Source organism: Mesoplodon mirus (genome assembly GCF_964341445.2).
Source record: "Mesoplodon mirus genome assembly, chromosome: 15".
Classification (NCBI taxonomy): Eukaryota; Metazoa; Chordata; class Mammalia; order Artiodactyla; family Ziphiidae; genus Mesoplodon; species Mesoplodon mirus.
Window position 1 is genome coordinate 1,605,219 of NC_138991.1, and position 25,337 is coordinate 1,630,555.

At 64.8% G+C, this 25,337-nt stretch overlaps 2 protein-coding genes across 2 annotated transcripts; both read left to right on the plus strand.

Moving 5' to 3' along the window:
• The first annotated feature begins 655 nt into the window (after positions 1-655).
• RBBP8NL (RBBP8 N-terminal like) lies at positions 656-8,950 on the plus strand. The gene is made up of 13 exons (XM_082644771.1): positions 656-808; positions 1,898-1,940; positions 2,455-2,550; positions 2,851-2,963; positions 3,409-3,481; positions 3,842-3,972; positions 4,115-4,197; positions 4,444-4,610; positions 5,185-5,878; positions 6,129-6,259; positions 6,759-6,822; positions 6,921-7,047; positions 8,735-8,950. The coding sequence occupies exons 1-13, from the start codon at positions 748-750 to the stop codon at positions 8,752-8,754; spliced, it is 1,803 nt and encodes a 600-aa protein (XP_082500897.1). The 5' UTR covers positions 656-747; the 3' UTR covers positions 8,755-8,950.
• A 2,156-nt stretch (positions 8,951-11,106) lies between these two features.
• On the plus strand, positions 11,107-25,287 carry CABLES2 (Cdk5 and Abl enzyme substrate 2). Its single transcript, XM_082644308.1, has 10 exons — positions 11,107-11,507; positions 18,639-18,710; positions 18,806-18,898; positions 19,996-20,073; positions 20,658-20,766; positions 21,102-21,267; positions 21,649-21,752; positions 21,936-22,042; positions 22,680-22,884; positions 23,025-25,287. The coding sequence occupies exons 1-10, from the start codon at positions 11,122-11,124 to the stop codon at positions 23,163-23,165; spliced, it is 1,461 nt and encodes a 486-aa protein (XP_082500434.1). The 5' UTR covers positions 11,107-11,121; the 3' UTR covers positions 23,166-25,287.
• The last annotated feature ends 50 nt before the right edge of the window (positions 25,288-25,337 follow it).

The following is a 25,337-nucleotide window of genomic DNA, read 5'->3' on the forward strand; positions in this document are numbered from 1 at the left end:
TGGCTCAAAGGGGCCAGAGCTCACGGTGGTCACACTGCGGGCAAAGTTTGTCCAACTCCCAGCTTAGGCTCTCAACCCCACACTCTTAATTTTCAGCAAACACTTCATGGAGGTGAAACACAGGCAGGAAAAAGGGCCCAGGCTACAAGGGGCGGCTGGGTAGACTTCCACCTATGCATGGTCACCAGCTCCTGCAGGAAAAACAACCAGCCGGCCCCCAAAGCCCCCGCCATGGCCCCACGGGGCCATCCATGTCACTGCGGGCACCTGGATCCCACTGAGTGGGCTCTCCCATTGGATGAACGCACCCTGGCTGACTGACCCGCTGGCTGGGGGCAGGCATGGGCATCTCCAGTCTGGGGCCTCATCAACATGCATTGCATGCACCTTTGTAGCCCCAGCACCAAGCGGGAACTGATGCCTTCAGGCATCTGCTTTGCTGTGAGGACTGGATTAGGTAGTTGAGATTAAGTGAGAATGTCCCATCCCTCTATGTGCCCCTCAGGTATGGACATGACCCAGTGGGTGGTCACCAGACAGGACTCCCACACCCACCGGGACCGGCACCCACCTCCTCTCCAGGTTACTGCTGGACCCTACATCCCACAGGCCCTTCCTGAGCTAATGTGACCGTCTCTGCACTTTCTGCTCCACAGGCTGGAAACGGAGGGGCAGTAGAGGCCAAGGGGCCACCCCTACACCTGGAGCACAGAGGGGCCTGGGCCAGGGCCAGGGCCACGGGAAGCCATGGAGACCTTCATGGAGTCGCTAAACAGGCTGAAGGACGTCCATGAGAATGAGATCACGGGTGAGCGGCTTGGGATGGACAAACCCTCACCCGGACAGCAGTCTAAGGGCCAAAGCCAGGCCGGGGGTCTCCCACACACCACTTCCAAATCTCGCCAAACCTGGGGACCTTGCCTTCCAGGCCCAGAAGGAGAGTCCTGACCCAGAGCCCAGAGCTGCAAGCGGTCAGGAGCCCAGCCTCAGACCAGCACCCCCAATCGCAGCCCTGGATGGGTGGTCCCTGAAAGGTCAGCTAGCATCAGAGCAAAAACAAAAAGCCAGCCTGGTCACAGAGAGCCGAGAAGCTCTGGCCAAAACCGGCCCCTTTCCCAAGGTGGGGACCTCAGTGTCCCCCAAAAGGAAGATCACCTACTTCCCTACTAGCAATGGGATCTCAAGGCTCCAGAGGCCTGTCTAGAGCTTTCCAGGGTGCTGAGCCGAAATCCCTCTACTCCCCTCCAGGACACCCAGGCTGAGGTCTGCCCGGGCGACACATCTGTCCGATTTTCCCGCCGGCAACAGGGCTGCAGCCAACACCACTCCCTTCACTCCAGTGCCCGGGCCAGACCCTCCCGAGACCTTTCTGAGAGTACTCACAGACACCCTGAAGCCCGAAAGGGCCTGGGTCACCTCCCCCAGAGACCCAGAGGGGCAGGGGCTGCTTGGGCTAGCCTACGGCCCAAGCCAGACCACAATGAGGTGGGGAAGAGGGGGTCTGCTGGGGTCTCCCCCAAGGGCCCATTTTATTTCAACTCTGGCAGCACCCAAAAAACATTCCTCTTGGGACTTGGCCAGGTAGCTGGTCACTCCCAGCATCAGGGTCCCTCCTCATCTCCAGCCAGACACCAGAGCCAGAGACCTCGGGGAGGGGCGAGGCTGGGCCCGGACAGGGTCCCAGGCAGCCAGGAGAGGGGGCAGAAGCTGTCAGCAGGTGCAGACTGGGAGCCCGCCGAGGGGGCGACCTCAGGGAGTTAGTGAGGGGACCCAGGCAGGCGGCAGGCGTCTGGAGAGGGCCCTGCCAGACAACCGGGGACAGGAAACACCCCAGCTCTGCTGCAGGGGTGGCAGCACGTCTGGGCCTGACCCGCTGCTCCTTTCCTCGCTCCTCCAGGCCTGCAGAACAAGCTTCTGGAACTGAACTCAGAGAGGTGCCGGTGAGTGAGGACAGGCCCTGGGCCAGCAGATGGGCAGGGCAGCGGCTCCCCAGCTGCTCACGCGCACGCCCGCAGCCCCAGGGCCCCCGGAACGGCCACCAGCTGTGATGCAGAAGCAGACACTGAGGCTCGGCTTGGGGGGTGGGGGAGTCTCTGGTCCAAGGTCCAAGCCCCTCCCCCACTGAACAGGGACCCTCCAGGGGGCTGGGCAAGCAGCATCCATGCAGGGCGCCTCCGGGACCAATCATTATCAACAGGAGGACTCGTCGTGAGTCCGAGAGACCCGCTGGCCGGCTCCCCAGGTCCCCATTGCACAGATGAGGCTGCCGGTGTCACATGGATGAGACAGGGTCCCCAGGGAGGCCGCCAACACTCTCGCTTGGGCGTGCTGGCATTGCCCTCGCGAGGCCCCACTTCTCAAGGCAGTCCCAGGCCACGGGAGAGGCTGGCGGGGCAGCGCGGGGCCCCGGCAGAGCAGCACGCGCACCGTGGCTCATCCCCCCCCAACACACAGGGACGCCCAGAGGGCGGAGGAGCTCTGTGCCAAGAACCGCCAGCTCAGGGAGCAGCAGAGGGCGCTGAAGGAGAACCTGCGGGCGCTGGAGAACAGGTGGGGGCGCCTAAGGCCGCGCTCACGATGCGGGCAGGGCGCACAGGGAAGCCCAAGAGGGTTCTGCGGAGAACGCATAAACTAAACCACCGCAGGACGTCTCAGAGCCTTAAGTCAATTGCATTCTCAAGGTTCCTTCCCAAACTCAACGGCGCACGGAGCACTTAGTCCCCACGGGAGGGGTGAGGCGGGGCTTCCACGGAACACACTTTGGGAAAGGCAGGGCTCGTCCAGGGACGGGGGCAGTGCGGGTCCCAGGCTCCCTGCTCAGAGCGGCCTCTCGCCTCCTCGCCCCCGCAGGCTGCGGGCCGGCCTGTGCGACCGCTGCATGGTCACCCAGGAGCTGGCCAGGAAGAAGCAGCAGGAGTTCGAGAGCTCCCTGCTCCAGAGCCTGCAGCATGTCTTCCTCCTCAGTGAGCCTGGCCCCCGGGCGTCCCTCCCATGGGGGCCGGCGACCCCCCAGGGCCCGCTCAGCCCGACGAGGGGTCTCGGGGAAAGGGGAAGAGGCGATCTGGGCTGCGCCATCGGTGGGGGGGGACACCCACACCCCAACTCACAGACAAATGGTGCAAAGTGCCCCGCTGGCGCCCACATGCCCCCCACTGGTCAGTTACCCAGGCAGGGGGCGTCCCTGTCCTCTCGGGGCCTCAGATCCCACCTTCCCATGATGAGGAGGGTCCTGCGGAGCCCTGACGTCTCATAGGGTCTGCCGATGAGGACACGCCCCTTTCTCTCGGCGCGGGGAGGGGGTGTCCCTGGGGTCTGGGGCCAGGACAGGAGGGACTCCTGGAGGCTGTGAGGGCCCCACCCTGCCCTGCTTCCCCTCCCCCAGTCCCTCCTAATCAGCGCTTTCTGCAGCAACCGAGCTGACCCGGCTGCAGGAGGAAAATGATGCCTTGAAGGAGGAGGTGAAGCAGCTCCGGGGCCCAGGGTGAGTGGGGGAGGCACCAGGGCCCAGCAACCCTTACCCCGCACACCTCAGCCACAGCAGGCACCCAGCACGTCCACGGGCCCCGGGCACGCGGCACAGAGGGGAGGGGCTCCCGCAGGCCAGCTCCCCAGAGCAGATGCGACCTCCCCTGGTCTGCAAGCACAGGTCCTGGAAGCAGAGCTGGGCCCCAGCACCCACGGCAGCTCTGATGCCTGGGCTCCACGGGACATCGGTGTGAGCCGACCATGGTGGTCTTTCCTGGTCACCTGGGTCCCCAGGAGGGTGCCCTGGCCTTTCTGATCGCCTCTGGGACACTGTCCTCCCTTACCCACCCTGTCCTTGCCTCCCCTCTCGAGACAGGGCCAAGCCCCAGTTCAGGGAGGGCGCCCCAGACCCCACGTCACCCCTGCTGTTCCCCTCCCTGGGCACCCGGAAGGCCGTCACTGAGAAGCCACTGGAAGGCCATGAGGAGATGGAGGATGGCCACGCAGGTGCGGGTCCACGGGGAGGAGGGGCTGTTGGGGGGCGGGGGAGGCCAGGAGGCTGGAGCCCCAGGACCGGGGAGCCCTCTGCACTGAGCTGGCCCCTCTGAGCACCTCCCAACCGTCCTGCCCTCTGTTTCTCCTCCCACAGAAAGGCCGGTGGGGTACGGGACGTCTCCAGTAGCCAAAATCTCCCCGGGTGCCAACCTGCCTGAGCCCCGGGCCCCGGACATGGTGAGGGAGAGGGACACGGAGCCCACTCCTTCCTCTCCCCGGGCAGCCCGAGGCAGGAGGCTGGCAGCCGCCAGCACTGCTGTGTGCCACGCACATGGCCCGTGCCAAGCAGGGACCCCTGAGCTCCTTGTGACATGGGTGGAGGCGAGGCTCAGAGTGGGTGGGTGACCTGCCCAAGGTCGCACAGAGAAAAGGGCAGAGGGCAGCAGCCAACCCCACCCAGGCTGACCCATCCACCCCGTGCAGAGCCCCCAGCACATCTCCAACCAGCTACACGGGACCATCGCCGTGGTGCGGCCAGGGTCTCGGGCCTGCTCCGCCAACCGGGGATCCGTCAATGGGACGTCCCCACTGCCGCCCCCCAGGAGCAGCCCCCCAAGCCCGCCTGGAGAGCACAGCCTCCCGCTGGACAGGTGAGGCCCAGCCCACCGCCGCCACCAGGAGCAGCCTCAGTCGGGCGCCCAGTCTCCTACTCTGGTCCCACCTTTGGGGAGGGGTCAGTAGCCCAGGGGAGCCCCTCCCTTTATCCCTTCAGGAGCCCCACCCTTCCCTGGCTTGGCCCTCCCAGCTACCCTGCCCGGAGCACAGTTCCCACGTGGCCATCTCCTGAATGGCCAGAGCAAGACTGGGGGTACATGGGGGTTAGAGATGGGGACCGAGAACCCCCGCAGAAGAGCCCACGCAAAGGCTCTCATCCTGGTCTGAGACCACTCTCAGCGTCTGAGAGGAGACTGGGGGCGGGGCTGCAGTGGGCCCACGGGTGGGCTGGGCACTCTAGGGGACTGGGCAGGCAGCTGACGCCCAGAAGAGGGAGAGGCCCTGGTGGCCGGGTCCCTCCTCAGAGCCCCCAGACCCCCCAGGTCAACTCTGCCGGTGGGGGCCCGGGCGTTCCCCTCCCCACTACCCACCGTGTGACTGGGCGCTCGCCTCACCTCCCTGGGCCCCGGTCCTCCCTGTGAAACGGGGGTGACCGTGGGCCGTGGTCAGCGGGCTCCTCCTCGCCCACAGCTTCCTGCAGGCTTCTCTGCCCTCTGCCAAGCCCTGCGAGTCCCCGAAGCACTCCCCCCAGGCTGACCACCTCTGCCACCTGAACCGCCAACTGGCCCTACCCCGTAGGAGCCCTCACAGCGGCCCCCAGACCCCGGGCCTCAAGGCCAGGGAGGCGGAGGCCTGGGAGGAGCCCGCGGGTCTGCTGGCCCTGCCAGGCACCCTGGCGGGCGTGCGGGACCCGCGGCTGGAGGGAGCACTGCACCTGCTCCTGGCCCAGCAGCTGTGGGCACGGGGGCGGGTGGGCGGTGCCGGGCTGAAGGGCCCACCAGTGCCGGGGAAGGCGCCACCCTCCCCGCCTGCCGGCCCCCGCTCCGAGGGTCCCGGGGTCGGGGCGGCCGGGGCAGCCCTGCCCAGAGGGCAGCACCCACAGCCCGCAGGCCCAGGCAGTCCCGGGGCAAAGGAGGCCTCGGCCACACAGGACTATGTCCCAGACAAGCCCTTGGACCTCTCGGAGTGGGGCCGGGGCCGGGACGGTGCCCCCAAACCTTCCAGCCAGGCAGGATCACTCAGCCCCACAGGTGCCCACACGCCCAGCCCCAAACCACCCCTGGGAGTAGAGGCCGCTGCACAGCCTGGGGTCCAGGGACGCGGCAACGGCCCCGAGGGCGCCGAAGAGCCTCCGACCTCCACGGTAAGGGGCCAAGCCCTGTTCCCGGCCTCCATGCGCCCCACCCAGAGCACCCAGCGGCCCTGGGCTGCTCTCCTCCCTCTGTTCCACCAGCCGGTTCTCAGGGGGAGAGCCTGGCCGCCTGAGTCACACCGCACGGGAGACGGCTGACCCTCCAGCCCCGGCCAGGGTCCCGCAGGCTGCGCCCAAAGCCGGGCGAGGGCAGGGAAGTTGCTTCGTGTGAACTCAAGTCACTTACTTGCTTCCCCCCCAGGAGCCCTCACATTCTCTCCCAGGCCCCAGCCTGCCCTCTCCACGTGGGCCAGGAGATGAGGACACAGGGAGGCCGAGGCCGCCCCCCTGCCCGCAAAGGCCTGATGGAGACGGCCACCCGGGTGAGGATGAGTACTGACGTCACGAGACCACAGGAAGTGGTACCACAGTGGGGAGGGAGGTGCAGTGGTCAGCATCAGCTGGGGGCCCCTGTCCCGGGATGGCTCAGCCCCCTGGGCCTGACCAACCAAACCCTGGGTCTTGGACTTGGTTACCCCCACCTACAGACCCAGAAAGCAGTTGGGGGCTCAGGGAGGGCATGTTTCTGACCACAGGCAGTGAAGGGAAAGCATCTTAACAATTAGGGCTTCCGTGCAGGTAGGGAGTTCACCGTCACCCAGCAACCAAGCCAGGGGACACCCCAGTCAGTGGGGTCATTGTACGGGTGCTGGAGACACTGGGCCTGGATTCGACCCCAGGGCAGGTTCCTCGGTCCCTCTGTGCCTCAGTTTCCTCATCTGAAGAGTCATTGCCACTGGTCCTAGTACAGCAGGTTAGAGGCCTGTGCTTCCGCTAGACTCCCAGGCCACCTGCCTGGCCTGACCCACACCCTGCCTCCTGCAGAGCTCAGCAAAGCCCAAGGACAGCGGCCAGAGTCGGATGAGCTAAACAAGCCAGACACCTCGGACAGCGAGGTGGGTGCCCGGCCACACAGCGGGGTGGGGTGGGGGCATCAGGGCTGCCCCAGGCTTCGGGGACGGTCCTCAGCATGACCACACCCCCACCCCATCAGGTGGGGCTGAGCACCGAGGCGGGGGCCACGCGGAGCTTGCCAGCCGAGGGACCCAGGGGGTTCTGCGCCACGGAGCGTGGGCGGGGCCCACAGAAGAGGAAGCGGGCCTCAGACCAGTGGAGCAAAGGTGGGCGGCCATGGCTGGGCGGGGCGGCCACAGCACTGATGCCCCCACCCCACCTTTCTGGCTACTTGGAGCCCAGCAGCCAGCCCTGGAGCCTCTCCCGGAGCAGCCCCATAACAGAGACCCGGGTCAGGCCTGCGTGAACCCTGACTCCACTTCCTCCTCCTCGCGGGCTGGCCCTTTCACCCCCAGCATGTTTCCCTCTGGAAAAGGGGCGATACCAGGGTTAGCGTGAGATTCCAGGGACACAGCCAAGGATGGTCGTATCGTCTTCGTTGTCACAGGGGAGAAGGGGCGTCCTGGGCCACGAGCAACCCCCAGGCCTGGTGGTCCTGAACCCCTCCCCCTCTCCCAGTCCCACCGAGATGGGGTGGGCACTCCTGGACCCTCTTGTGCACCTTCCAAGAGGAGCAGCAGCAGAGGGTGCTGCCCCAGGGTGTGGGTGTGTTTGTTTCCTCTGGGGGTTCGGGGGCCGCTCGTGTGCTCGCCAAGGGTGGTACCTCTGGGCTTCCCCCACCCCCCGCTCCAGCCTCGGGTATCAGGACATCCTCCCACTTCCTGCTCCGGCCACAGTGGCAGCTCAGGCCAGGCCTCCGGGCGCCCACGAGAGCCTTAGAACGCCTGAGCTAGCTGATACTGCATGCTGCCTGGTGTTTGTCCAAGCAGGCCTGCGTCGCAGGCTGGGCTGTGGCCGCCACAATGCGCCACTGTTGCCGGGAAGGTGACCGCAGCCTGTGTTTGTCGGGTGAGCGGTGGAGGAGGCCAGCACGCCTGTGTGATCTCGTGGCACATCCCGCTGGGCATTTTTGGAAGCTGTCCTGGTGGGCGCGGTCCGAAGGGGTGCGCCGTGTCCGCCCCCCCCCCCCGCCACTGAGTCAAGCCCACTCCCACCCTCACCCCCCAACCCGGGCCAGGGCAGGGCCTCCCCAGCAGGCACCCACGCCCCCGAACACCCACAGGGGTGATCAGTGAGAACAGGACCCTTGCCCAGTTTGTGCCACATGGCTCAGCACCAGGGGCAGCGGCCTTGCATCTTGTGCACATGGAGCGGTTCAAGACAGCGTCCAGTCGTTACTGCCTTTGGGCCTCATGACCCAGCCCAGTGATGAATCAACACTGTTTCACAGATGGGGAAACTGAGGCTCAGAGATGGGGTAACTTGCCCAGGGTTACGGAGCTGGTACGTGGGGTCAGGATTCCAACCTGTTCTGTCTGACCTAGAACCTAGAGCTGGTTCTGCATCAGAGATGGGCCTGAAGCCCAGCATCTCGGCAGGTCCCACCTGTAAGGGTCTCAAGGACCAGATGCCCCTTCCCTGTGGCCGCAGAGGCAGGCCCATGGAAGCACCTAGCCCATGTCTTGGGGATTCTGAGAGCATTTCCCTGTGAGCTCGGCTTATCCAGAATGTCCCAGACCCTCTGCAAGGTGGCAAGGGAGGCATCGGGGCCAGGCTGATTCTAGGATCACACACCTGGAGAGAGGGTCTGTGCTTCCACCAAATTCCCAAGGCTCACCCTCCAATCGGGCCACCCTGCCCCGGTGTCCGTTGCTGTTGCAAACAAGTGTGGGCTTTTGAGTTCCCAGAAACTGCCCACGAGGCCCTGGGTGAGAGAGCCCAGTGTTGCTGCCAAAGAGGACACACAAGGCCACCACTGCGCCTCCTGGTCTAACCTCGGTCCACTTCCCACAGCCTCGAAGAAGCCGTCCTGAGGAATAAGGAACCTAGGGGAGCCAGGAGCCCGAGGGACCCCAAGGACGGCAGCCCCTCACCCAGCACCAGCAGCTGGGAAGAGAGACAGGGGCACCCCAGCCTGCCCAGCCGTGCTCCCCACCCGACTGCCCGCGGCCAGGACAGCCCACGCCGCCAGCCAGCAGACGGCCCCAGCAGCAGCGTAGTGGACTGGGTCCTGGCCCACATCCAGAGGGGTTGGGAAGGCCAAGAGGGCTGGTCTTCTGAACCCCTCCATCTCAGAAATGGTCTTGCGCCACCCTCAGCCCAACATCTGCTCCCTTGCAGGCAGTAGGGGCCTGGGAGGCCTGGGTGGCTCAAGCTCCAGCCCAGCCCCGCCCCCACCCCTGCTGTGCACAGCAGCCCTTCCTGGACAGTGCCCCCTCCTCCCACCAACTCCACTAGCATCCTGGACTCAAGGGGCTGCGAGCCTGGCCGCCCACTCCTGACGGCGCATGGAGCTCTGGGCAGCGGTCTCGGGCGCCCCCTCGTGGAGTCCCACAAACGGGTGCTGGGCAGTGAGGGCGCAGGAAGGCTGACGGCAGCACCTGGAAGGGGCGGGGGGCCGGTCCCGGGGCACCCGGAGAATAAAGTGTCATGAAGGATGGCGTGTGCAGCTGGCAGGGTCGGGGGTCATCCGGGCTTCCACCTGCCTGGGCAGGTGACGCAAGAGGCTCTTGAATGTGCCCAGGGCTGGGAAATCACTCCCTTTCTGAAGGGCAGGATCAAAACCAGCCCCATCTGCAGAGCATCACAGGGAGCAGGGCAGCCTCTGGGGAGGGCTGTGGGAACACAACAGCGAATGTCCACCAGGCCCCGCACAGAGCCCCTCCACACTCTGGGTCCCTGGTCCACTGGCCTGTGAGTCACCTGCACCACCACAGGGCACACAGGGCAGCTCACCCAGGCTCCCACCCGACACAGAACCTGGAAGAAGACCACGCCCACTCCCCCCGCCCCCACCGCGTCCCTGCGGCACCACCAAAGTTTAACAGAATGCCAGTTGGCAGAGGAGAAAAGTCTACAGGGCCCAGCTCCATTATCGGGCAGCAGACAGCATGGCTTTGGAGCTGAGGGCCAATAACCAAATAACAGCCCTCCATCGCTTCATCCTCCCACCGCCCCTTTTCATTTCCCTCATCTGCCATCCGCTTAACTATTAGCTACCAGTTTGGCAGCCCGCCCCCGCCCCAACCTGCCAGGATCCTCCTACTGGTAACAGCTGTCCAGCAGGGTCAGGCCCTGGGGCCCTGATCCATAATGAAGATACTAGCCTCCCGCCCGCTAGGAGGCGCTCTGCAGGCCAGGGCTGTGCCTGCCCCGCCCCCCGACACCTGCACGGAAGAGAGAAATGCGTGTGCCGTGTATGGTCCCACGCAGGAGCATTCACAGCTGCGTGGGCAAACCACACGGCAAGTGCCGGTCTCCAGCCGCCGGGAAGACCCAGCGCTTGGTGACAGCCCCGGGCTGAGCCCACTCAACCCTGACCATACCCTGAGGTGTCCCCCACATGAAGGATAAGTAAGCCCACAGGCACACAGCCGGACAGAGCAGGCCAGTGGCACAGAGGTGGCTGCAGGACCCTGCCCCCCAAGACACAGGTGGGCTCCTGGGGTTCCCAGAAGGCAGCACCTGAGCATGAAGCCACCGGCTCTGAAGTTGGGGGTCCTGGTACAGAAGAGGAAACAGGCCTGGCACCCCCCAGACTCAAGGTCGCTTTGCTGCTGACGGCCGTTTAGGACTCTGTCTGGGGCTGAAGGCCCAGCACCGCCTGCCTGCCTGCCACCCCAGGCAGATGCCTTCTCCCCTCGGACTCGCGGTGTTGTCTTCAGTCACTGGGGGAGGCCAGGGGGCACCGCTGGCCATTCCTAGGGCTCCCGGCGGGTGGTACAGCTCCAGCGCCCGCACGTCAGACCGCCGCCCCGGCAAAGACACACACCCCAAGAGGGGAAGTGCGCTGGAGCCTAAAGACGAGGCTTTAAGAACGCTGACCACGAACGCCACAGCCCAGCAAGTGGAACAGAGCACTGGCGCCCCGGGGCCGCGACTTCCGAGTCAGGGACTCGAACCCGCGGCACCTCCTCCGCTCGCCCAGAGCCAGGCCTCGCGGGCCCGGCCGGCGGGCAGAGGCGCTTCTCCCGGCTCCCCGTTGGCCGCCTCGGAACCCGTTCCAGGACCCAAGGGAGCCGCTCCCCCTCCGCCCCCGGGGGCGCTGCGCTGGCCAATGGGCGGGCGTGACGGCGATGTATTTGCATACGGGTGCGCCCCGGCCAATGGGCGGCGGGCGCGGGCGCATGCGCGAGCGGGAGGGCGGTGGCGGGCGGGCGGGCGGCGGGCTCAGTCGGAGGATGGCCGCGGCTGCGGCGGGTGGGTCACAGGGCCAGTCCCCCGGCCCCGCCGCCCGGGCCGCGCCGCAGGCGCTGCGGCGGCGAGGGGATTCGCGGCGCCGCCAGGCCGCGCTCTTCTTCCTCAACAACATCTCCCTGGACGGGCGGCCCCCGAGCCTGGGCCCGGGCGGCGAGAAGCCCCCGCCGCCGCCGCCGCCCGCCGAGGCCCGCGAGCCGCCCGCGCCGCCGCCGCCACCGCCGCCGCCGCCGCCCGCGCCCCCCGCCGGCCTGCCCCTGCCCGGACCCCCGGGCAGGGCCTCGGCGCCCCAGGGCCTGCTCAGCCCCGCGCCCGCGCCCGCCGGCTTGGGCCTCGGCCTGAGCCTGGGTCTGGACGGGCAGCGCCAGAGGTGAGTGTGGCCCGGGTCACCTGGGGCCTGGGGGGCGGCGGGGTGGCCTGGGGCTGGGTCACCGCGGGGGTCGGGGTCACCTGGCGGAGTCACCCAGGGCTCAGGGTTGGGGGCCTGACAGCCCGGGACACAGGGTCGGGGTGACCTGGGGGCCATCAGCACAGTGAGCAGGGTGGCAAGGTGGCCCTGGGCTGGCTCAGCTCATAATGGGGTTGAGGTGACCTACAGAAGTTCAGGATCAGCTCGTGACACAGGGTTTGAGTGACCTGTCAGCATAGGACTTGGAGATCGGGAGATGACCCTGATCCCCTGTGAGCCCCAGACACAAGTTGGGGTGTCCTGGGCCCTGTCAGTGAGGGACAGAGGGTTGGGGTGTCCTGCACCTTGCCAGCCCCAGAAGGGAGTCTTGACTGGGCCCCACCATCCTAAGATGTCAGAGTCACGAGTCATCTGCAAGCTGTCAACTCCCTGGACACGGATGTTAGGGTTTCCTCGGGCCCCGTGAGTCCCCAGACTTAAGGGTCATGGTCCCCTTAATTCTGCCACCCCTGAATACGGGGTCAGGGTCCTCTCAATCTTGTCAATCCCCTGAACATGGGTCTGGGGTTCCCTCAGCCCCCAGACACAGAGCCCTGTCAGCTCAGGACACACCCCCCTCCCCAGCCCACTGTTACCAGTCCCGCTGACACAGGGACTCACAAACACCCCCTCTGTGTTCCCCTTCGTTCTCTAAACTGGGTGACCCCCTCCATGTGGGCCAGGGATCTTCCCTGTACTGTGACATCTAGCCCCAGAGTCTCCCACACCAGGCCAGACCTCCCAGCCCCCCATCCCACAGCTACTGGTCACTGGAGGCCCCCCATTACCCCTGCCTCCTTTGTCCCCTCTGAGCTCAGGGCCCCTGGGCCTGTCACATCCCAGATCACAGGCACTCCCCCTGCCCTGATTTCATTTCTAGGAACGCCTTAGCCCATCTCAGGGCCACCCCACCCCTAAGCTCTGCCCCTCTAGTCTGTGCCCCCTGCCCCAAAGCCTGCTTTCCTCAGCCGGCAGACTCTCGCACAAAGTGGTCCTGTCTCCTGGCAGCCATCAGCCCGAGGACAGTCCCCGCTTCACGCCAGGTCCCATTCGAGTCACTCCGACACTCCAGGGCAGAACGGCAGGGACATCACTGTGTGAGGCCTCGAGGGTCCCACTCACCTACAGCCAGGCCTGCGCTGTGCCCTCCTCTCCCGGTCCCGCAGCCCTGTGTGTGGTGCTGGGCAGGCCGTGTGTCATTCAGCAAACAGTTCAGGCGCCCTGGTTGGGGGCCAGGCCATCCCTGTGAACCAGCCAGGCCAGCAGCCTGGCCCACGAAGCTGTTCGAACAGGAGGATGCAATGAAGCGCCTGTAACCAGGAGCCTTGCCTGGCGATGGTGCTTGATGGCGCTTGCGCTGCTTCTGAAGAGCGTGTGCAGGGGCCCAAGCTCTGGAGGACACAGAACAGGCTGGGATGTGGCACAAGTCAGGTGCCCTTCGGTGTTCCCGCTGCACCCTCCACGGCCCCTGTGTCCCTCCTCCCCTGATCTGGCCCGTGCAAGGAGCCCTCTCCTGCTCCTCCCTCCCCTCCTTCAAATCCCCGTTCAGGGCTTCCCTGGTGGCGCAGTGGTTGAGCGTCTGCCTGCCGATGCAGGGGGCGCGGGTTCTTGCCCCGGTCCGGGGAGATCCCACATGCCGCGGAGCGGCTGGGCCCGTGAGCCATGGCCGCTGAGCCTGCGCGTCCGGAGCCTGTGCTCCGCAACGGGAGAGGCCGCAGCAGTGAGAGGCCCGCGTACCGCAAAAAATAAAACCAAAAAACAAACAAACAAATCCCCGTTCAGATGTCGCAGGGCCGCGCCTGCCCACCCAGACTCTGTCCCTCATCGATTTCTGCTGCCGAGCACAGGGCCCAGCCCTTGGGCCTGAGAGTCACTGACCCTCCCCTGACAGATGGCAGGCTCCTGGGGTGGGCACTGTCCGTTTCTCTCTGTGCTTCCTGGGCCCAGAGGCAGGGCGGCAGATAGTCGCTGCTGAGTAGCAAAGGGGGCTGCCAGCTATAGGCTGTGGACTTCTAGGGTAAGTTGTTCTGGGGAATGGAGAGAATCCTGAGGGTCTTTTCCCAAAGTCTGTGTCATGAGTGTGGTGGTCTGACCCAGGCTTTGGGGACAGACCTGGTTGGAATTCCAGCTCCACCTCTCAGGAGCTCTGTGACTCAGAGCAGGTGGCACAGCCTCTCTGAGCCTCAGTTTGCTTCTCTGTGAGATGGGTTTGTGTTGGGTACTTCTGTCGAGGGGCTCTTGTGAGGGGCTGGATGCCAGGGCTCAGCGAGGCCGGCTGGGGAGTGAGGGCTCGGGTTACATCCCGGCTGCCCAGGGTGTGCTCACAGCTCAGCCCACGGTGGGGAGTTGGTGTTTCATGCTCAGGGCACAGTCTGGTGTGGCTGTTTCTGCTAGGCCAGTGAGTGAATCATCAGAATCCTTATCTTCCTCCCTAGAACTTTGCTTTCATTTCAACACTGTGGTCATCTAGCACTTACCGGTTTCTGGGCTTCTCCAGATGGGTCAGACACAGGCTTGCAGGTCGTCTGCCTGCCCCACCAGACCGCTGTGCCCTCCTCTGTCATGTTGGCCCTGCTCTCTCCAGGGGGAGGCCTGGGGGCTTCAGACAGCAGCAGGGTTTCCTCTCACAGCCCTGGGAGTCACAAGCCTGAGTCAGGGTGTGGGCAGGGCCTTGCTCCTGGGAGGGCTCCGGGGTAAGGGTCCCCCAGGTGTCCTGGGCTTGTGGCCACAACCCTGCAGTCTCTGACTCCGTCCTCACACAGCTTCTCCTTGGTGTCTCTGTCTTCACCTGGCGTTTCTCTCTGCTTATAAGGACACCCTGATCCAGCTGGTCATTGGATCAGGGCCCAGCCTAATGGCTTCATCTTAACTTGATCACACCTGTGAAGACCCTATTGCAGATGTGGTTGTAGTCACAGCTGACAGGGGTGAGGACTTCACATATTTTGGGGTCACTGTTCAACCCCCAGCAGTCATCATTAGTGTCCAGGGCACTAACAAGGGGGAAGGTGAGCCGGGGGCGTGGCCGGCTTAGCTGGGAACAGAAACCCTTGCGCTTCTGAAGGGTTTGCGCAGGGTTGGCGCCGAGAAAGGGCCTGGGATTTTAGCTGCCGTCTTAGCCAGGAGCCGCCTAGCGCTCTGGAGGCTGCCGAGCGCCTGTCCAAATTAAAGCGATTTTGGTGGAGTGTCTGGCAGTCTGTTCACATCACTGATTTGGGGGTTTCTTGCTCTCCAGCTGGAAAACGGCTGGAGGTGGTCACCGAGGTTGGAGCCTAGAGGGGGTCCAGAGGCCTTGCTGAGATGGAGGCCGGCCCAGGACCGCACATGGGTCCTGTCACCCGGGGAAGCTGGCAGGGACTTGGTGAGACAGGGTACCTAGGATGACCCACTCACTCAACAAGGATGCACGACGGCCTGTGATGTGCCAGGCCCCGTGCTCAGGCCGGGTTGGTGTGGTGGGCCGGCCGGACAAGACCCCTGCCCACGCTCTCCTGGCAGGGGAGGGTTCAGTGTCGTCGTGCTGGCCCCTGTCAGCGGCCTGCCCGTTCTCAGACCGTCTGAGCCCACGTACAGCAGCCCCTGCACGTGGCCCCTGACTCGGACTGAGTGGTCTCCCAACTAGGCAGGAGCCCTTCTTTTCTCAGCTGGGCCGTTTTTTCAGTTACAAAGTGAAGGAGTTTATCAGACAGTGGAAACAACGTCTAAAAAGTGGCGATTTCTCTTCCTGCCTGTCTCTGGGGGAAGGCGAGTATGGGTCACCAGTTTGTAAAGGGGCAGCTGTGAAAGTGAGCCAGTGGGGTGGTCGCCTGTGCCATATTGACAGCCTCCCCTGTGCCCCCGACCCCGTCTTCCCTACAGAGTCCAGCGCAGGCGGCCTCGGGCCAGTCACCGCCATGTGGGGGACACCATCCTGTGTGCCTTGGACAGCTTAGCCGCGAGGGCCTCCTGGCTCCCTGGGACTTGCATTTGCCCAGACGTCAGGGAGTGGGAGGGTGTTAGCTGAGGTGGCAGGAGCCCAGACTTTGTTCTTTGTAGTTTGTTTGTAGCACTTTTTAAACAGAGGAGTAACGGGTGTACAGGGAGAGGCGCGCACAGCCTGACCACCGACCACCAGGACTCGGGGCGTGGCACCGCCTGTCGCCCCGCAGGTTCTCAACCAGGCCCTGCACACACCGTTTCCAGGGGCCTGCTCCCAATGGGGCCCATGGCGGGATTGCTCCCAGTGGGTGTCGTTTCGGGTATAGGTGCTGGAACGTTGCTGTCGTGCCTACAGGCCCGGGCCGGCATGTGGTCCGCGTTGGGATTCTGAGCTGTTTCCAGAGCGGCGAGTGCTTAGGGGTGCTGTCCTCCCAGGGCCACGTGGGAGACCGTGGAGGTCCCGCCTCGGGACTCCTGAGAGGCTGCCTCCTTGGTCGACCGGCCAGCAGTGGGTTTAGAAAGGGCGCCGCCTAAGGAAGGGGCCGGCCGCCAGTCCCCGTCCTGGGACGAGCGAGCCTGCAGCTGCCTGGCAGCCCCCGGAGTGTCCCCATCCTAGCGGGGCGCTCAGCCTCCCTCGGGCCGCGGGGCCAGCTCCTCTGGGGTGGGAGGTGGGAAGGGGGGGCTCGAAAGCAACGACCCCTCACTTGGCCAGCCTGGTCTGTGCTCAGAATTCAGGGTACCCTCGTCAGCGTTGTCCCTATCTCTGGACCCAGACCCAAATAGCATCATGCAGACACAGGCGAGTTCAGGAAAGGAGCCCTGAGAGCACGGAGCAGCCTTGATTCCAGCTCCCCCAACGCGGTCAGGAGGGCGGCACGGGGGCGGGTGGCAGAATCCAGGGGCAGAGGCAGCGCCGGGGGGCAGGGCGCAGCTCCCAGCCCATAACCCCCGCCAGCTCTGTGCCTCAGTTTCACCACCTGTACGCTGAGGGCTGTGAGGACTGAGTTTACGTATAAAACGCTTACAGAGAAGGAAATGTAGAAGAAAACCACAAAGACAGAGATGTACGAAACCAGCTGGGATCAGGTGTTGAAGCTTGGTGGGCTGAGAGAGGTCTCCTGGAGCGAGCTGGGCCAGAGGTCAGGCAGCCGGGGAGTGTGGGTGCTGACTGTGCCCCTGGGTTGGCCCCCAAGGGCTCCTGGCTGCCTCGGTGGAGACTGCCGCTGGCCTCTGGGCCCTGTGAGCGAGGTCCCAGGCACGCAGGAGCTGTCGGGCCTCACCTGGGAAATTACCTGAGGAAGCGAGCCTGAGAAAGCCACAGGGGACTGCTGCCCGGGGCCTCTGAGGCCAGCCGCGGGGCAGGACACACACACCTGTCTGGGGCGTTCCCGCCTCCACCAGGCCGGCTTCACTTCCCGGCACGGGTCCTGCAGTGGGGCACCCTCTCAGGGCAGGGCCTGCCCCATCGCCCACCGTGGGACCGGTGCTCACCGGCCCCTACCCCAGGCCTCCTTGGTTGCTGGGCGTCTGCCTGACGCACCCCTCCTGCTGCCCCCTTCCCACCTGGCCTGAACTGGGAGAGGTGGCCTGACCGAGCCAGGCCTTGTTTGGACGCCAGGGGTCCTGCTGGGGGGAGGGTCCCGTGAGATGCTGCAAGGAAGGCGGCATCTGGGCAGGCTGCAGCTTCCGGCAGCGGCTCAGCAGCGAGGCTCAGCCTCTTAGGAAATGGCTGCTGTTGACACCTGGGCCCTGGGCACCTGCCCAGCCCAGGCTGAGTGTGAGACCCGTGTTCCTCCATCTCGTAAACCACGGCGACCTGAGCTCCAGGAGGAGTGGGGCAGCAGAGCCCGCCTTCTTGGCTTTGTCCTGAGCGGTCCCTGCTGGTGGCCTTGGTGGCAAGACCCTGGGAGTGTGACCTTGACCTGAGGGTGCAGCCTGCGCAGGGTTTCTGGGCCCAGTGCCAGGTGGGAGGCTGCCCTCCCGAGCTCCCTGTGTGCTGGGTGCTGGTAAGGCCTCCTCCTGGGATGGTTTTAAACCAGACCAAACACCCGGTTTGTCTCTGGAACAACCCCAGCGCTGTCAGCACCTCAGAGGGCTGGGGGGAGCCCCCGACTGTCATCGGGCTGCTGGTCTTTGGTTCCCTTTTGTGGTCACCAGGACACACTCCTCCCCAACCACCCAGCATGTCTGGGGGTCTCTGGCCTTCAGCCTCAGGCCCGACCTAAGGCCATTTGTGTCCCCTCCCGAGGAGTCGCTGAGGCCATCTCCCCAGCCCAGGGGGCCTCCTGACCACGCAGCCACACATCTGGGTTCAGACTCCCCTCTGCGTGGGTCTAATAGAAGCACTTTCCTCCCTGTCCCTGGGCAGGGCTCTGTTCCGGGAAGAGCTCTGGCCGCCAGGCCTGGACGGTGCTGAGGAGGGGCTGCGGGTTGATGGGTTTCTGGCTCCTTTATGCTCCCAGGGGTGAGCTGAGAGGCAGGAGGCAAGGGCAGGGGAGCACCGCGAGCTCAGCACGCCCACTGTGCTTCAGCCAGGCGACAGGCCCAAGCAGACACCTCCCTGACAGGCATACCAGGACTGCTGCTGCCCTGGGGAGGGGGAGGGCCACGTGTGAACTGAGCCTCGAGTCAAGGGGGACGTAGCCACGGGAAGATCTGGAGAAAGAAGGTTCCAGACTGAGGGAACAGCCCCTGCCAGGGCCCTGAGGCCGGGGGCGGGGGGCTGGTGCAGGGAGGGCGGCCCAGCCGAGTGGGCAAGGCTTCTAGGTGTCCTGGGCCGGGGGCAGCACTGGCGGCAGCTCCACATGCTGAGGTGGGCGGGAGAGGGTTGGCAGGACGTGTGCTTGTCTGATGTCCAGCCCCACCACGTCCCCTTCCCGGGACCCCTGGCTGAGCTCCGGGAGGCGGTGGGCACACCAGGGCCCGGCCAGCCATCCCTCCCGGTGCCACGTCCCCCTCAGGTTCTTCTGGCCTTGGGTGGCCCTGCCCAACACTCAGACCTCACTGCAGACCTGCTTCTGGCCCATGGCCTGGGGGCCCCATCGGGGCCTGAGAAGCAGGCTGGGCCTCTGGGAGGAGGGCCCATGAGGCAGCCTCTGGACAGTACCCTGAGGCCCTGCCGTGTCCTCTTTACAGAAGGCGCGTAGGCTCCCAGCGCTGCTCCCTCGAGTTTCTGGAAGACACGGTGGGATGTGCCTCGGTTCAAAGGTAAGGAGCCCCGCGTGCCGCTTGCACCCCCGTCCTTTCTCCTGGGGCCAGAGAGGCTCCCAGGAGGGGAAGAGTGACCTGCTTTTCACCTGCAGAACCAAACATGCCTCTGGATCCCCGAGACACAAAGGCCTGAAGAAGACGCACTTCATCAAGAACATGAGGCAGTACGACACCAGGAGCAGCAGGTGCCAGCGTGTCCCAGCCCAGCCCAGCCCTGGGGCTGCCCACTGCGTCCTCCCTCGAGCCTCGTGGGGTCCGGGGCCCTGCCCTTGTCAGCAGCCCTCCCTTCAGTGCGCTAAGGAAGCGCTCGGCCACACGGCCCAGCCCATGTCCCTTCGGAAGTGGACCCTCTCCCCATCCCACCCTCTGCCCTCCATGTTCACCAAACGCTGGGGTCCTCAGCACGTCCTGGGGGAGGAGCCACCCGGCCACCGCAGCCTGAGTAGCAGCAGGGACGCTGGAAACCCAGCGGGAACAGGCAGAGTGGTGGGCTGTGTCCGGGAGAGAAGGGAGCACGGAGGGCATCTGGCTTCCCTGAACCGGGCTGCAGGGTGACAGCCAGTGCCCAGCACAGCCCTCCGAGGCCCTACGTCTGTAGGAGCCCCGTCCCTCATGCCCCGTGTCCCTCACACTCTGCCCTCCTGGCTTTGAGGCCATCGTCCTGACCCAAAGCGTCTCCAGACCGTTCCCCTTCCTGATGGAGGCCGTGCCCAGGCACCTACCAGGCAGCCCTGGTCAGGCAGTGCTGCGTCTTCCCTGCGGTGGCTGTAGCTTGGACAGTCCGGGACCCCCCAGCATGGTCCCCAGCATGACGGGCTTGGCCCAGGAGCAGGCCCCCGGCAGACTGAGCGCCGGGCTGGCTTCAGTGGGCCCTGGGTGCCCAGGGTCCCAGCCAGGGGAGGGGGTCTTCCACCGTCATCCTCTCTGCTGAACTGGGGCCGGGCTGGGCAGAGCCACGCCCAGAGGAAGGAAAGGCCGTCCTCCCTGCCGTGCGCCCCACACAGCGGCCCCTCTCCGGCCACTTTGTCTCGGGACATGGAACTGGGCGCTTTCTGATGCTGTGAGGCTCCTGCCCCGCTGGGATGCCTGAGGATGGGCTTCCCTGACCAGCCATCCTCGGGCACGCGCCTCTGCCTCTGGTGTCTGCACGGCCTGGCCTCTCTTGTATGAACCGCTGAACCACCATCCTGGGCGTCCCCTGATGCCTGGGGCAGTTCCCGTCTGAGTCCAGGCGGGAAGGGAGACGCCTGCCGCCCTGCCCTGACCCCGTCCTTCCCCGCAGGATCGTGCTCATCTGCGCCAAGCGGTCCCTGTGTGCGGCCTTCTCGGTCCTGCCCTACGGAGAAGGCCTGCGTGTCAGGTGAGCGGCTGGCCCCCACCAGCCGGGGGCTCCACACCGTCACAGCCTCACACGGGGCCAGCAGACCAGCTTCTGCCGAAGCTGCTTGAGAGCTTGAAGGCCATTTGGGTCCTGGTCCTCGGGGAGGGGCGCGTCCGCACTGTTACCTCGTTTGAGCTGCTCAACGTTGGTGCCTGGGATGTTCCTCCTGGCGGGACACTGCTGTGCATCCCGTGACCAGTCCAGGCAGCTGTGCCCAGCGCGGAGCCCCGGGAAGAGGGAGATGGCTGTCAGGGTGGGGACGGCGCGGCAGGACCTGTGTGCCCGAGGGTGTGGCTGCAGCTGGAGGGCGCACCCCTGAGAAGTGACTTGGGGTGAAGCCGAGGTTGGCCCACCACCAGGGAGATTGAACAGGAAGGGCCTGGGACCCGGAAGGAGCTGAGACTGAGCCGGCTCTCACAGCGGGAGTCCTCGTGACCCTGCTGAGGCTGCTACAGGGCCTCGAGGGTGTAGAGGTGGGGCGCTGCGGGCCCCTGGGGCTCGGCTCCCGCCTGCACGAGGTCGGGGGCGGGGCCGGCAGCTCTGTCCCGTCCCGTGCGTTGCAGTGACCTGAGGGTGGACAGCCAGAAGCAGAGGCATCCGTCCGGCGGCGTTTCCGTGTCTTCCGAGATGGTTTTCCAGTTGGAAGGCGTGGAGCTGGGGGCGGATGGAAAGGTAGGAGCAGACGCCAGGTGGGGGCATGGGCCTTACGTGTGTCTGTCAAGGAAGTAGACTCAAAGTTGTGTTTCACTTGAGTCCTCCAAAACGTAAGGTCCCACCAGAGGAAGCCACGCAGCCTGTGCAGACAGGCCGGTCGCCTCGTGGGGGCCCCCGAGGCAGGGAGGAGCTCCAGCTGCAGATCCCAGATGAGGGGTGGGGCATTCTGGAACCTGCAAGGGGGGAGCAGCGTCAGCCCTGGGCGGCGGGAGCTGCAGCGGTCAGGAGGGACCTGGCTGGACCTCTGGTCCTGGACGGGGCGGCGGGGCTAAGTCCAATGCACTGCCTGCCAGGTCGTGTCTTACGCCAAGTTCCTGTACCCCACCAACGCCCTGGTCACGCTCAAGCCGGACAGCCACGGCCCGCCGCCTCAGCCCCGGCCCAGTGCCCCCCGCGCTCTGCTGGGGCCCAGATGCAAACCCGTCCCACCCAGGGCGGCGCCAGCTGGCTCGGAACTAGGTAGCCCAAGGGCCCTGACCGGGGGCAGGGCAGGTGGCCCAGTGCATCCCATCCAAACCCACAGTCCTCAGCCCAAGCCCGGGGAGCGGGTCCGCCGCAGCCTCTCAAGAGGGGGACCCCAGAGCGCACGCCCTGCGCCGCGCCTGAGCCCAGCCGCAGAGAACCTGCACCCACTGATGGCTCTGGGCGGGGACCCCTCCTCCTCAGGACGTCCTCCCCGCCCCCGGCCCCCGAGGAGGGGGGCCACGCCTGGAGCCCCTGATCCCCCTCTCCTTGTCCCACGATGACACCCTCAGCACAGCTGCTGCCTGGCACTAGGCCGGGGTTGGCCGAGCCGCTCACCGGGGCTTGTGGTGGGTCAGGGCTGCCCTCTGCTCGCAGGGGCCGACGCAGGGGATGCCCTGGAGTACAACCCCGACCTCCTGGATGACCCTCAGTGGCCCTGCGGCAAGCACAAGCGCGTCCTCATCTTCGCGTCCTACATGGTAGGGGCGCCGCCCAGGGCTGGGCTGTGGGCCGGCACCGGGGGCAGGGGCAGCTACGCACCCTGGGCCCAGCCTCACCCACGTCTCGGCACCGTTCTCGGGGGCCCGGGCCTCACGGTTGCAGGCCCAGGTGGCGTGCAGACGCCCCTGGGGCTGCATGGGGACGGTCCTTATCCGTTGCAGACCACAGTGATAGAGTACGTGAAGCCCTCCGACCTCAAGAAGGACATGAACGAGACCTTCCGAGAGAAGTTCCCACACATCAAGCTGACGCTGAGCAAAATTAGGAGGTGAGGAGGGCTGAGGCGGGCGTCCTCAAGCCCGCTGCCCGACAGGGCCTTCCGCGAGCTGCTGCCAGGCCAGGTCTGCGCAGATTCCTGAGCTTGATAAAGGGATGCGCCCCTCCTCAGCCCCCTCCCACCATCCAGCCAGGCCAGTGCCAGCAGCTCCCCTGCCACCTCCTTGGTCAGGTGCCCTCGGTGCTTCTCATACCTGCCCACACCTGCAGGGCTCCTCCTCACTGGCGCCCACAGCCCCTGAGCCGGGCCCTGTGACCGTCCCCGCTTGATAGATGAGGAGGTTGAGGCCCCACAGCCAGAGGGCCAGACTCTGCCTCAGCACGGCCGCACCTCAGGGCCTTTGCACTGCCCTCCCCTCCCCACACGGCCCCCTCACTGCCACGGGAGCACGGGGACTCTGTCCTCCGGGGGGTCCCCTTGAGGACAGTTGGGTGCCGAGGGCCCAGCCGAGGGCTGAGTGGAGACCAAGACCAGCCTGCTGCCCGCCCACCAAGCCGTGGGCTCTAGCGCCGGGCCACAGCCTCTGGGAGGAAATGGCGCTTTTCTGGTGGCCCAAAGGCACACCCCTCAAGCAGGGACGTGGCCGCCTCCTGGCCCCAAAGCCCTTGGCTCCCGTGTAAACCCGCAGTTTGAAACGAGAGATGCGGAACCTGTCTGAGGAGTGTGGTCTGGAGCCCGTGACAGTGTCCATGGCCTACGTGTACTTCGAGAAGCTGGTCCTGCAGGGCAAGCTCAACAAGCAGAACCGTAAGCTGTGCGCGGGCGCCTGCGTGCTGCTGGCCGCCAAGATCAGCAGCGATCTCCGCAAGAACGACGTGAAGCAGCTCATTGACGTGAGTATGCGTGTCCCATCCCCCCCTCCCGGTGCGGCGGCGGGCCGATCACCACCCACGCCCAGACCCGGCCGCCCGGCCACCTGGCCGGGAACCGGAGGAGGGGCTGCAGCTCAACCCCTCTCTCTTCTTCAACACAGAAGTTAGAAGAAAAGTTTCGGTTCAACAGACGGGATCTCATTGGGTTTGAGTTCACGGTGCTCGTGGCCCTGGAACTTGCTCTCTACCTTCCCGAGAGCCAGGTGTTACCTCATTACAGACGCCTCACGCAGCAGTTCTAGCCTGGCCCGGCCCCTGCGGGCGCTCCTGGCATGTCGGCCGGACACGCGGCCCTCGCCGGCTAGTGCCACTGCTCCCCCACGCCCTCGCTTCCCTGGAGGGACACGGCTTCCATTCCAAAGCACACCACACCACCGCGGTGTCTCGGAGAGCCCTGCTGCGTTCCTCCGTGAACAAAATGTGGGGCTCTGTCGTTTCTTTTTTTCCTGCGCCTGGTCTGGCACCAGGACTTCGATGCGCGCTGGTGGATCCTGACTTCACAGCTTTTCTCCTCTGCATCACCCAGCCGTCTGCTACCATCGTACCCACTGCAGCAGCATCTCACGGAGACCTGGCTCTCCAGACCTCACTGCCCGCGCGGGAGTGCTAGCGTCAAATTGTTGGGGCATTAATCTCGGCTGTTCGGGGTTTTCGGACGTGAAGACCGCACTGTGGAATCCCCACTCCCCGCCTCGGCCCGGCTCCTTCCCAGCCCAGCACGGCCCCCTCGGGGGCTGTGCACCCACCTACCCACGTCCACACACACAGCTCTGGCGTCAGCCTAAGCCAAGGAGAGCAGACCCCTGGTTGGTTTGGGTCTCATTTTTTTACTCTCGGACTTCTGTTCTTCCAAGGATCACATCACTGTGAGGTCCTGATGCCCTGTTGGGGGTCACACACCCCAGCAGGCCTCTGGGCACAGAACTAGCCCACCCCACGCAAGGATCCGTCTCACCGGAAAGATCCCCCTTGCCCGCGACACTTGGACCTTCAGGATGACTGGATTGCTGGCTCTTGATCTTCCTAAGCAATATTGTGGAGAAACCGTGTTTACTGTCGTGTAGGATTTGGTTCTGTGGGTCTTTTTTTCCTGAGGGAACAGAAACTGGTTAAATGGCGTCTGCTGAAGTTGTGACTTGAATCACACCTGATCCTCCAGTGGGGAGGAGACTGACCACTTCACAACCCTGCCTCCCCGCAAGGGTCAGGCCAGCCTTCTTCCTCCCGGCAGGAAGTGGGAGCCGCCTTGGCCGGAGGAGCCGCCACACCAAGCAGACCCCAAGGGCTGGTCGTTGTCCTTCTGGGCAGGTGTGTGCCCGGCACGCCAGCTTCTCTACGCTACACGTGGCCCAGTTCATCCACTTGCTGCCCCACCAGAAACACTGAAGACCGCGGGCTGGAGCTTCTCCTTCACGGGTCAGCTGCTCTCAGAAAGGACCGTGTTGGCTGGGCCATTAAGCTGCTTCCCTACTGCTGTCCCATCAACCTGTCACTGGAGGGGCTCCGGGACAGCCCCACCCTGCATCCTACGCCTGTGCACTGGTGCTTTTGCGGAACGGAGAGGCCAGCCCTCATCAGAGTGCTCAACCGCCAGCAACTTGAGACCCCAGCAGGGGCGCAGGACGGCGACTCCCGCCCTGCTGGCTGCTGTTCCTTCTTCCTCAGTCAGTCACTTGGGCTGAGGGAGGAGAGGAGGCAACTGCAGGATGGAGCGCGAAGCCCAAGTCTGTATTCTGACCTTATTTATTGAGGAGTGCCTCTTCCCTGTCTTCCCCAAGGTGGCTCCCAAACCTGACGTGCACCAAGGAGGGCGTGAAGGATGAAGCTGCTAGGCCCCAGGCAACTGTTCTGCAAAGTGACCTGTCCAGCCAACACAGCGTCTCAAGGACACTCCTGTTACAGGCACTGCAGGGGACCGACTTAGGAAACGTACGTCCTGGTTTACAATTAGCCTTTAGGGACACGTCTTCCTGGAAATTTCTATACAGATGTTAGAATGGCTGATACAGTAACTTTACAGTAAGTTTGCCTGTTTATGTAGTGAGAATTAAGTCATTCACCAGACCCGTCTGTAACCTTCCCTTTAGTGCATTGTGTCCTTTTTAATGTCAACAGCTGCCACTGTGTGGTACTCAAATGAAGCCAGTATTTAAGGCATTAAACCTCAGACTAAAATGTCACCCCCTAGAACCAGCCCAGACATCTGTATCCAAAGGCCTGGGGCCACTCCCTCAGTGCCTAGGAGGCGCTGTGGACTTAAACGAGCGCTTAAGTGGCCATGTGACCTCACCGTCTAGTCAAGTGTCATGGATCTGTTTGCAAAAAGTAATGTATTTGTGCTTTAAGTAAAATTTGGTTTTGCAACATGTGTCATAGGCTGCCTTCAGCCGGCCCCCCCCTCCCATCACAGCAGA

Excerpts from the sequence above, each read along its gene's own strand:
- RBBP8NL (XM_082644771.1), top strand. The coding sequence starts at position 748 with ATGGAGACCTTCATGGAGTCGCTAAACAGGCTGAAGGACGTCCATGAG. Across the intron at positions 2,964-3,408 it reads GCAGCATGTCTTCCTCCTCA|CAACCGAGCTGACCCGGCTG; the intron begins GTGAGCCTGGCC and ends CGCTTTCTGCAG. Across the intron at positions 4,198-4,443 it reads AGCCCCGGGCCCCGGACATG|AGCCCCCAGCACATCTCCAA; the intron begins GTGAGGGAGAGG and ends CACCCCGTGCAG.
- CABLES2 (XM_082644308.1), top strand. The coding sequence starts at position 11,122 with ATGGCCGCGGCTGCGGCGGGTGGGTCACAGGGCCAGTCCCCCGGCCCC. Across the intron at positions 11,508-18,638 it reads CTGGACGGGCAGCGCCAGAG|AAGGCGCGTAGGCTCCCAGC; the intron begins GTGAGTGTGGCC and ends TCCTCTTTACAG. Across the intron at positions 21,268-21,648 it reads GCCAGCTGGCTCGGAACTAG|GGGCCGACGCAGGGGATGCC; the intron begins GTAGCCCAAGGG and ends CTCTGCTCGCAG.